Source organism: Salvelinus namaycush, chromosome 20, assembly GCF_016432855.1.
Source record: "Salvelinus namaycush isolate Seneca chromosome 20, SaNama_1.0, whole genome shotgun sequence".
Taxonomy (NCBI): domain Eukaryota; kingdom Metazoa; phylum Chordata; class Actinopteri; order Salmoniformes; family Salmonidae; genus Salvelinus; species Salvelinus namaycush.
The window spans coordinates 40,839,627-40,850,315 of NC_052326.1; the positions used below are offsets into that span (position 1 = coordinate 40,839,627).

The following is a 10,689-nucleotide window of genomic DNA, read 5'->3' on the forward strand; positions in this document are numbered from 1 at the left end:
TGGATAAATCATCACAGGTAAAAACCATCAATCCCTGCAATATTTATAAATAGCATTTGAACTTTTGAGAATTATAATTGGAAAATGTAAACTTCAAATCATTTAAAATGCAAAAAAGGTGTGTCTTTTATGTCATTAAGGGACGGTTTCCCAGACACAGAGGACTAGCCTTAATCTGTGTCCGGGAAACCATCCCTAAGTGTCTGTCCTCTTCGAAAAAGGTCAGAAACCAAAGATCAGTACCAGCCTTGATGTAGATTCCGTCACATGTGAGATTCCTGGATCTGCCAGTGCTAACACCACCTGTAACCTGTTTGTTGGAGAAGAGAGTCAGCCATTCTTGACAACACAGATCTGGAAGAAAACACATTGGCATTCAAACAATGGTACTGTTTACTCTCTGTGACCAAAGAGTATCTGATCAGACATCTACAGTCAGTGAGGAGTAAGGAGGTGAGCTGTGTCTACAGAGTGAGCTTAGGACCAAACTCTCTCTCTCCACGTAGTGATGGGTACAGCTTTACAGGCAAGTCACTAAACTCATAATCTGTACATATCTACGTGTCACAGGTCTCAGTAATCTGACATGATCATATCTTCTCTTTACCCTGTATTCATTCTAACCCACTAACTACAAACCACATTCTTAATCCCAAATACTCTTAGATTTAGTGGGAGTTCACATCAGTGATCCAACAACTATACAGACACCCTGTACAGCAGGTAGGCCTACACCATTTTAAAGGAGATACACGATACTATTAGTTCCTCAATAACAGAACAAATCATTAGATATTTGCACATTTTGGAATAATCTAACAGCCATATTCATGCAAATGTAATTTTAACAGAATTAACCAAATATGATTTATTATCACTTTCAACCAGGTTCCATTGTTATTTCTACTTTGCCTTCTGACACCCCAGAAAGTACAACTGCAAGTGAGTATGTCCATTAGGTTTTATTTATTTATAAAATGAAAATAATAAGCAAGTCAGTTAGTTTTGAGGAAGTTATTCTGGTTGGTGAGGCTCAGACAATATACAGATGGTCACATACATGCTTACTGTCACATTATAACAGACTCAAAAACAGGTCTTCATGTAAATGTTAGTGTAATCACAGAATTTTGCCACAGGCACGCACGCACACACACCCACCCTCACACACAAATATACTGCTTACCTTGGGGTGGAAAGGATGGCATGATTCTGGCTGCTTCCCAGTGGTTAAGGATATTAATACTGATGAACCAAACCTCAGATATTCATTTAACTGACACTGTGGTGACCGTTTCTGCAACATCATTCGAGCATGAAGAGAAACACAAACCATATTGCACGCTTCAAAAATACCTACATGTATGAGAAATGCATTAATACCTCTGACTATGCAGTACCTCAGAAAACAAACGTTCACTTACAAAACCCATCTACTAACAAAAAAATAATTATACTTAAAACACGCACAACCCGTTTTACAAAAAACACACCGAGCTACAGTCACACTTGTTGTCCACAACGACCATGAGGATGCTGATGGGAATCTGCTGAAGAGAGAGAGAGATAGTGAGAGAGAGATAAAGAGAGAAAGAGAGAAGGAAAGAGAGAGAGAGACAAAGAGAGTCAGAGAGAGAGAGAGAGAGGGAAAGAAAGAAAGAGAGAGAGAGAGAGAGAGAGGTCAATTCAGTTTGATGCTTGAAGGTTAAGTAATGCTACTCCATCAATACGACATTACCCTGTATGCAAATGATATGAGTGTCTATCAGTGCCTAACACCTAGGTAACTGTGTTCCAAGTAACTGACACAGCCCTCACAGTCGATGTTGCCTGTGGTCTCTTTGATGGTACGCTCAGAGACGAAGGCAGGGTAGGTACTCCGGGTCCCATTGTACCATCATGGTCTTTCCCCTCAAGCTTTGGGCTGGAAATGGGACATGTAAATGTTAACATTCTAAAAACACATGACTCACGCAGAGACAGAGACACGCACGCACACACACCTTAAGATATATTCATGCACACACTGACCTTTGACAGAGGTCAACATGCCACCAGCTGTACTCCAGCAAGAAACTGATGAGGAAAACACAAGCATTTAATACACTTCAAAAAGCTACTGTTAAATAAATAAAGCCGAAAGACAGATGATGGAAAATAGGTCTGTGTTTATTTAGATTTTAGCAGCCTTCTTAAAGGAAAGGGGTTTGGGTTCAAGGGTAGGGGTCAGCATTAGGGGTTATAGTCAAGGTAACAATAACATTCTTAAAACAGGCAAATGTTCATATTTTCAGTTTGCAGCCAGAGCTCTGAACTTTATTCCTTTCATGGAACTTAAGTCTTTTTTTTTATCCTTCACATGCATCTTTTTACTCTGTATGAAATGTTCACTGCTGTAAAAATGAAAAGCAGGCAAAATAAATGGACTTCAACCATCCTGTAATCTCTTACTTCACATGATCCCTGTCATATCCCAAAATACAGAATTAGATTCTCCAAGATAATGCTACATATATTTAGCTCAAAAAATAAAACAATTGCGGATCTATGTTATCATTTTTAGCAGTTTCTTTTCAATTGTAAAGATAGACCACTCTTTTTAAAAGGTGACATTTTTTCTAGTTATTTCATAACTACCTTGACATAGAAGGTCTTATTTTCTACAGTGCAGGTAAAGTACACAGGGATATTGATTTCTTTGCTCTGGCATCCACACAGGGGTCTGTAATGCTCTCAGAATGACATCATTGCATCACAGTGCTTTCTCATAGTTTATTTCTCAGTCTGATGTCCATATGGTTTCCCTCTTGGAACAGTGTTCTATTTATCTTGAACAATGCCTTCTTATTCATTATTTCTCTGCTGGTTAGCGATAAGCAACTCAGTTAGTTATGAGCAGGTTCTTCTGGTTGGCGAGGCTCCCTGCGCTTTGTCAGCATTTGATGGTGTGTTAAAGCCGGTCTATCAGTCTCTCCAGTGTTGGTTCCAGTGTTGGGTCCAGTGTGGTGGGCTTCGGCGGCAGTATGGTCATCTGGTGAAGAGAGTGGCCAGCAGGGGGAGCAGTGCTGCTGTGAGGGGGGCAGACAGGCCTGCTGCTCCTCCACACTCCATGGCATTCTCCTGCAGCAGACAGGGGGCATCAAAACATAGAGATACTAGAATTAATATATACACTATGTATCTATATATCTATATGGTTCAGACAATATACAGATGGTCACATACGTGCTAACTGTCACATTATTACTCAACCAAAAACAGGTGTTCTTGTACATTTTCATGTCATCACAGAGCAAATACACACTACGTACCTCAGGGTGGAAAGGATGACATGATTCTGGTCGCTTCCTGTCCTTCTGAAACTTCAGCCTATCACATTTCAGAGATTCGTTGTGTTCAGAGGGGTTAAGGATGGAAATACTGATGAACCAAACCTCAGATATGCATTTAACTGACACTGTGGTGACCATTTCTGCAACATCATTGTAGCTTGATGAGAAACACAAACCATATTGCACGCTTCAAAAATACCTACATGTATGAGAAATGTATTAATACCTCTGACTATGCAGTACCTCAGAAGCTGTTGATGTTCTCAGAAAACAAATGTTTGAGTTCACTTACAAAAGCTCACTCAAAAACCCTTCCTAGTAAAAACACACTCAAAACCTTTTTTACTAAAAAACAGACTTAATATTCCCAAACTTCACAAGGATATACATAATCTCAATGGGGTCCATGGAAACTGGAAGGGTGGAGCTACAGTCACACTTGTTGTCCACGACAACCATGAAGAGGTTACTGCTGGGAATCTGCTGAATAACAAAAGATCTGAGGAGGGAGGAAGGGAGAGGGAGAGGGAGAGGGAGAGGGAGAGGGACAGACAGACAGACAGACAGACAGACAGACAGACAGACAGACAGAGATGAGTCGATTCAGTTGCTGCTTGTAATATTATCCCACTAAGGCATGATCCTGTAAACACTATCAACACAGGTTAAGTGGGTTTATAAGTGCTTAATACAAAGGTAACTGTATTCCCAGTACCTGACACAGCCCTCACAGTCAATGTTGCCCGTGGTCTCTTTGATGGTACGCTCAGAGACAAAGGCAGGGTACTCAGTATCACATGGCACCAACATGGTCTTTCCCCTCGAGTTTTGGGCTACAAATGAGACATGTAAATGTTAACATACTAAAAACACACACACACACACACACACACACACACACACACACACACACACACACACACACACACACACACACACACACACACACACACACACACACACACACACACACGTCTCAAGGTATATGTATGCACATACTGACCTTTGACAGAGAGGTCAACATGCCACCAGCTGTACAGGTTGAATTCCAGGAGGAAACTGACGAGGAAGACACAAACATACACATTCAAAATATACATTTATAAAACAAACCATTTCTATGTGGTTGATAATCAGTGGATCTTTAATCATTTTATTATATCAAGGTGATAGTATTATTCTCACATTACTAGTTCAGTCAGGAGCCATTTCACAATGGAGAAGGGCTGGAAGAGAATCAATTAAACAATTTGCATTAAGTGGATTTAACATTGACTGGATGTAAGGCTAGTGAATCATTTAGGGGTGGAACTTACATGTGATAAACAGTGTCCACTGTCACTGCTGCCAGCATACTCTCTACAGAGAGCCTGGTAGTCATACAGATTGATCCTACAGGGACGAGACAATAGGACATTAGTGTGTGCGCACCAATGTGTATAGGCCATGGCGGTGTGTGTTCGACTGTGTAGGACAGAGACATTGTGGGTAGGATGATTGTAATATTATTGCTTCTCTAACCTCTTGAAGGAGCCAATGAGGAGCAGCTTGGTCATAACAGCAGCCTCCACCTCGCCAAAGAACTCCCCCGTCTGAGGAAGAAAATATGGTTTATTTAAAGGCAAATAATAAGACCTAGGAGAGCAACAGGCCACAGGACAGACATACTCTCCTAGGTCTTATTATTTGCCTTTAAATAAACCATATTTTGTGTATGTAAGTGGTACCTGAGAGTAGTCTTCTGTGACCAGAATGAAGCCGTTGTTGTCTATGAGGTAACACTTGATGTCCTGAGAATAGAGACGATAGGAAGATACACATCATCAGCACAGGACATAATGCAGCAATTCAATAGCGTGTGGGAACAGAGAAAGGTCAGAGACAGTACAGACAGGAAGTGGGAAAGATAAGACCGAAAGAGAGAGGCCCAGAAACCAGAAGTAGAATGAGGGGAGTTTCAGACAGGGACTGTTCTGTTCTTACCTCATTATCACAGCTGATGCTGCACTTCCCATCCAGAGCAGCACACTGTATCAAATCAATATGATGAATCATTTCATTCAATAATAAATACATCATGTCACTGGAGTTTGAATGAGTGAATTTGTGTGTGTGAATTCGTGTGTGTGTGTGTGTCTACCTGTCTGCTAGCGGTCCAGAACTTCCTCTGAAAGAAATCCAAGTTCATTTGAATCCCAACGGCTATTGTGGATTTGAGAAAAACAGAACTGTCAGCACATTGTACATCTAGTAGAGGAAGTAAGCATTTATGTGAATTGTGTCAATTCTTTGTCTATATATTCTGTCTGTACATTCTGTTTATTGTGGTCAACACTATTTCACCAGGTCTAATTCCTGTTACGTGTACATGTACTTGGTGAATAAAGGTGATTCTGATAAAGGGGTCTCTTGAAATGTCTTCAATGGGCATTTATATAGAAAATATGACAGTTAAAAGTTTATGACAGGAAAACCTTACAGTACTCTAAATTAGGGATTAGTGAATTTACATGCAACAATGGGTGACTTCCTGTCATCCAGCAGCTGTATGGCGGTGCTGGCCAAAACCACACTCTTATTCTCATTTCCTGAGGAGAAACAGGAACACAGAAGAACACAGACATTAGCAGACATTTAACAGAAAAAATGGCATAAAAATTGACCAAAAAATATATGTCAGTAGCTAGGTTCTATCCAATTGGCGACAGATTTTAATGTGAATATTCTAAAATCTGCATAAAAACAACATGCGCATTTTCCCACCAGAGATGTGTTTCCATCAAATATAATTTTTTTAAAATAATTTATTATACAAAATGATCAACAACTTACATCCATCCCTACATCAAACATGTCTAACAAAACACAGGTTTAAACAAGAAAATACATACCATATATATATATATACAGCGGGGAGAACAAGTATTTGATACACTACCGATTTTGCAGGTTTTCCTACTTACAAAGCATGTAGAGAATCTGTCTCCTCACCACGCGCTCTCACCACTGGTGTCCCCCAGGGCTCTGTTCTAGGCCCTCTCCTATTCTCGCTATACACCAAGTCACTTGGCTCTGTCATAACCTCACATGGTCTCTCCTATCATTGCTATGCAGACGACACACAATTAATCTTCTCCTTTCCCCCTTCTGATGACCAGGTGGCGAATCGCATCTCTGCATGTCTGGCAGACATATCAGTGTGGATGACGGATCACCACCTCAAGCTGAACCTCGGCAAGACGGAGCTGCTCTTCCTCCCGGGGAAGGACTGCCCGTTCCATGATCTCGCCATCACGGTTGACAACTCCATTGTGTCCTCCTCCCAGAGCGCTAAGAACCTTGGCGTGATCCTGGACAACACCCTGTCGTTCTCAACTAACATCAAGGCGGTGGCCCGTTCCTGTAGGTTCATGCTCTACAACATCCGCAGAGTACGACCCTGCCTCACACAGGAAGCGGCGCAGGTCCTAATCCAGGCACTTGTCATCTCCCGTCTGGATTACTGCAACTCGCTGTTGGCTGGGCTCCCTGCCTGTGCCATTAAACCCCTACAACTCATCCAGAACGCCGCAGCCCGTCTGGTGTTCAACCTTCCCAAGTTCTCTCACGTCACCCCGCTCCTCCGCTCTCTCCACTGGCTTCCAGTTGAAGCTCGCATCCGCTACAAGACCATGGTGCTTGCCTACGGAGCTGTGAGGGGAACGGCACCTCAGTACCTTCAGGCTCTGATCAGGCCCTACACCCAAACAAGGGCACTGCGTTCATCCACCTCTGGCCTGCTCGCCTCCCTACCACTGAGGAAGTACAGTTCCCGCTCAGCCCAGTCAAAACTGTTCGCTGCTCTGGCACCCCAATGGTGGAACAAACTCCCTCACGACGCCAGGACAGCGGAGTCAATCACCACCTTCCGGAGACACCTGAAACCCCACCTCTTTAAGGAATACCTAGGATAGGATAAAGCAATCCTTCTGACCCCCCCCCCCCCCCCCCCCCTTAAAAGATTTAGATGCACTATTGTAAAGTGGCTGTTCCACTGGATGTCATAAGGTGAATGCACCAATTTGTAAGTCGCTCTGGATAAGAGCGTCTGCTAAATGACTTAAATGTAAATGTAAATGTAGAGGTCTGTAATTTTTTTATCATAGGTACACTTCAACTGTGAGAGACGGAATCTAAAACAAAAATCCAGAAAATCACATTGTATGATTTTTAATTTTTAATTAATTTGCATTTTATTGCATGACATAAGTATTTGATCACCTACCAACCAGTAAGAATTCCGGCTCTCACAGACCTGTTAGTTTTTCTTTAAGAAGCCCTCCTGTTCTCCACTCATTACCTGTATTAACTGCACCTGTTTGAACTCGTTACCTGTATAAAAGACACTTGTCCACACACTCAATCAAATAGACTCCAACCTCTCCACAATGACCAAGACCAGAGAGCTGTGTAAGGACATCAGGGATAAAATTGTAGACCTGCACAAGGCTGGGATGGGCTACAGGACAATAGGCAAGCAGCTTGGTGAGAAGGCAACAACTGTTGGCGCAATTATTAGAAAACGGAAGAAGTTCAAGATGACGGTCAATCACCCTCGGTCTGGGGCTCCATGCAAGATCTCACCTCGTGGGGCATCAATGATCATGAGGAAGGTGAGGGATCAGCCCAGAACTACACGGCAGGACCTGGTCAATGACCTGAAGAGAGCTGGGACCACAGTCTCAAAGAAAACCATTAGTAGCACACTACGCCATCGTGGATTAAAATCCTGCAGCACACGCAAGGTCCCCCTGCTCAAGCCAGCGCATGTCCAGGCCCGTCTGAAGTTTGCCAATGACCATCTGGATGATCCAGAGGAGGAATGGGAGAAGGTCATGTGGTCTGATGAGACAAAAATAGAGCTTTTTGGTCTAAACTCCACTCGCCGTGTTTGGAGGAAGAAGAAGGATGAGTACAACCCCAAGAACACCATCCCAACCGTGAAGCATGGAGGTGGAAACATCATTCTTTGGGGATGCTTTTCTGCAAAGGGGACAGGACGACTGCACCGTATTGAGGGGAGGATGGATGGGGCCATGTATCGCGAGATCTTGGCCAACAACCTCCTTCCCTCAGTAAGAGCATTGAAGATGGGTCGTGGCTGGGTCTTCCAGCATGAAAACGACCCTAAACACACAGCCAGGGCAACTACGGAGTGGCTCCATAAGAAGCATCTCAAGGTCCTGAAGTGGCCTAGCCAGTCTCCAGACCTGAACCCAATAGAAAATCTTTGGAGGGAGCTGAAAGTCCGTATTGCCCAGCGACAGCCCCGAAACCTGAAGGATCTGGAGAAGGTCTGTATGGAGGAGTGGGCCAAAATCCCTGCTGCAGTGTGTGCAAACCTGGTCAAGAACTACAGGAAACGTATGACCTCTGTAATTGCAAACAAAGGTTTCTGTACCAAATATTAAGTTCTGCTTTTCTGATGTATCAAATACTTATGTCATGCAATAAAATGCAAATTAATTACTTAAAAATCATACAATGTGATTTTCTGGATTTTTGTTTGAGATTCCGTCTCTCACAGTTGAAGTGTATCTATGATACAAAATTACAGACCTCTACATGCTTTGTAAGTAGGAAAACCTGCAAAATCGGCAGTGTATCAAATACTTGTTCTCCCCACTGTATATATATAGTTGCTTGCGAAAGTATTCACTCCCTTTGCATTTTTCCTACTTTGTTGCCTTACAACCTGGAATTAAACTACATTTTTGGGGGGTTTGTATCATTTGATTTACACAACATGCCTACCACTTTGAAGATGCAAAATATTTTTTATTGTGAAACAAACAAGAAATAAGACTAAAAAAACTGAAAACTTGAGCGTGCATAACTATTTACCCCCCCCCAAAGTCAATACGTTGTAGAGCCACCTTTTGCAGCAATTACAGCTGCAAGTCTCTTGGAGTATGTTTCTATAAACTTGGCACATCTAGCCACTGGGATTTTTGCCCATTCTTCAAGGCAAAACTACTCCAGCTCCTTCAAGTTGGATGGGTTCCGCTGATGTACAGCAATCTTTAAGTCATACCACAGATTCTCAATTGGATTGAGGTCTGGGCTTTGACTAGGCCATTCCAAGACATTTAAATGTTTCTCCTTAAACCACTCGGGTGTTGCTTTAGCAGTATGCTTAGGGTCATTGTCCTGCTGGAAGGTGAACCTCCGTCCCAATCTCAAATCTCTGGAAGACTGAAATAGCTTTCTCTCAAGAATTTCCCTGTATTTAGCGCCATCCATCATTCCTTCAATTCTGACCAGTTTCCCAGTCCCTGCTGATGAAAAACATAGTGTTAGTGTTCTCGGGATAGTGTTCTCGGGGTGATGAGAGGTGTTGGGTTTGCCGCCAGACATAACGTTTTCCTTGATGGCCAAAAAGCTCAATTTTAGTCTCATCTGACCAGAATACCTTCTTCCATATGTTTGGGGAGTCTCCCACATGCTTTGTGGCGAACACCAAACGTGTTTGCTTATTTCTTTCTTTAAGCAATGGCTTTTTTCTGGCCACTCTTCAGTTAAGCCCAGCTCTGTGGAGTGTACGGCTTACAGTGGTCCTATGGACAGATACTCCAATCTCCTCTGTGGAGCTTTGTATTCCTTCAGGGTTATCTTTGGTCTCTTTGTTGCCTCTCTGATTAAAGCCTTCCTTGTCTGGTCCGTGAGTTTTGGTGGGCGGCCCTCTCTTGGCAGGTTTGTTGTGGTGCCATATTCTTTCAATTTTTTAATAATGGATTTAATAGTGCTCCGTGGGATGTTTAAAGTTTCTGATATTTGTTTATAACCCAACCCTGATCTGTACTTCTCCACAACTTTGTCCCTGACCTGTTTGGAGAGCTCCTTGGTCTTCATGGTGCCGCTTGCTTGGTGGTGCCCCTTGATTAGTGGTGTTGCAGACTCTGGGGCCTTTCAGAACAGGTGTATATATATTAAGATCATGTGACAGATCATGTGACACTTAGATTGCACGCAGGTGGACTTTATTTAACTAATTATGTGACTTCTGAAGGTAATTGGTTGCACCAGATGTTGTTTAGGGGCTTCATAGCAAAGGGGGTGAATATTTATGCACACACCACTTTTCTGTTTCTAATTTTGTAGACATTTTTGAAACAAGTTATTATTTTCATTTCATTTCACCATTTTGGAGTATTATGTGTATGTCCAGTACATGAAATCCAAGTAAAAATCCATTTACATTACAAGTTGTAACGCAACAAAATAGGAAAAACGCCAAGGGGGATGAATACTTTTGCAAGGCACTGTATACATAACACTACCGGTCCAAACACCTACTCATTCAAGGGCTTTTCTAGAA

General features: G+C 42.5%; 1 protein-coding gene across 1 annotated transcript in view; it reads right to left on the reverse strand.

The window, feature by feature from the left end:
* Positions 1-3,027: 3,027 nt before the first annotated feature.
* Positions 3,028-10,689, reverse strand: part of LOC120064821 (voltage-dependent calcium channel subunit alpha-2/delta-3-like) — a 95,386-nt gene continuing 87,724 nt past the window's right edge. The window contains exons 26-37 of the mRNA XM_039015419.1: positions 5,843-5,920; positions 5,473-5,534; positions 5,316-5,360; positions 5,060-5,122; positions 4,854-4,924; positions 4,649-4,724; positions 4,518-4,558; positions 4,336-4,391; positions 4,048-4,165; positions 3,719-3,831; positions 3,312-3,394; positions 3,028-3,120 (exon numbers count right to left, since the gene is read on the reverse strand). Coding sequence (XP_038871347.1) covers positions 3,028-3,120; positions 3,312-3,394; positions 3,719-3,831; positions 4,048-4,165; positions 4,336-4,391; positions 4,518-4,558; positions 4,649-4,724; positions 4,854-4,924; positions 5,060-5,122; positions 5,316-5,360; positions 5,473-5,534; positions 5,843-5,920 — 899 coding nt within the window. The remainder of the gene's footprint in view (positions 3,121-3,311; positions 3,395-3,718; positions 3,832-4,047; positions 4,166-4,335; positions 4,392-4,517; positions 4,559-4,648; positions 4,725-4,853; positions 4,925-5,059; positions 5,123-5,315; positions 5,361-5,472; positions 5,535-5,842; positions 5,921-10,689) is intronic.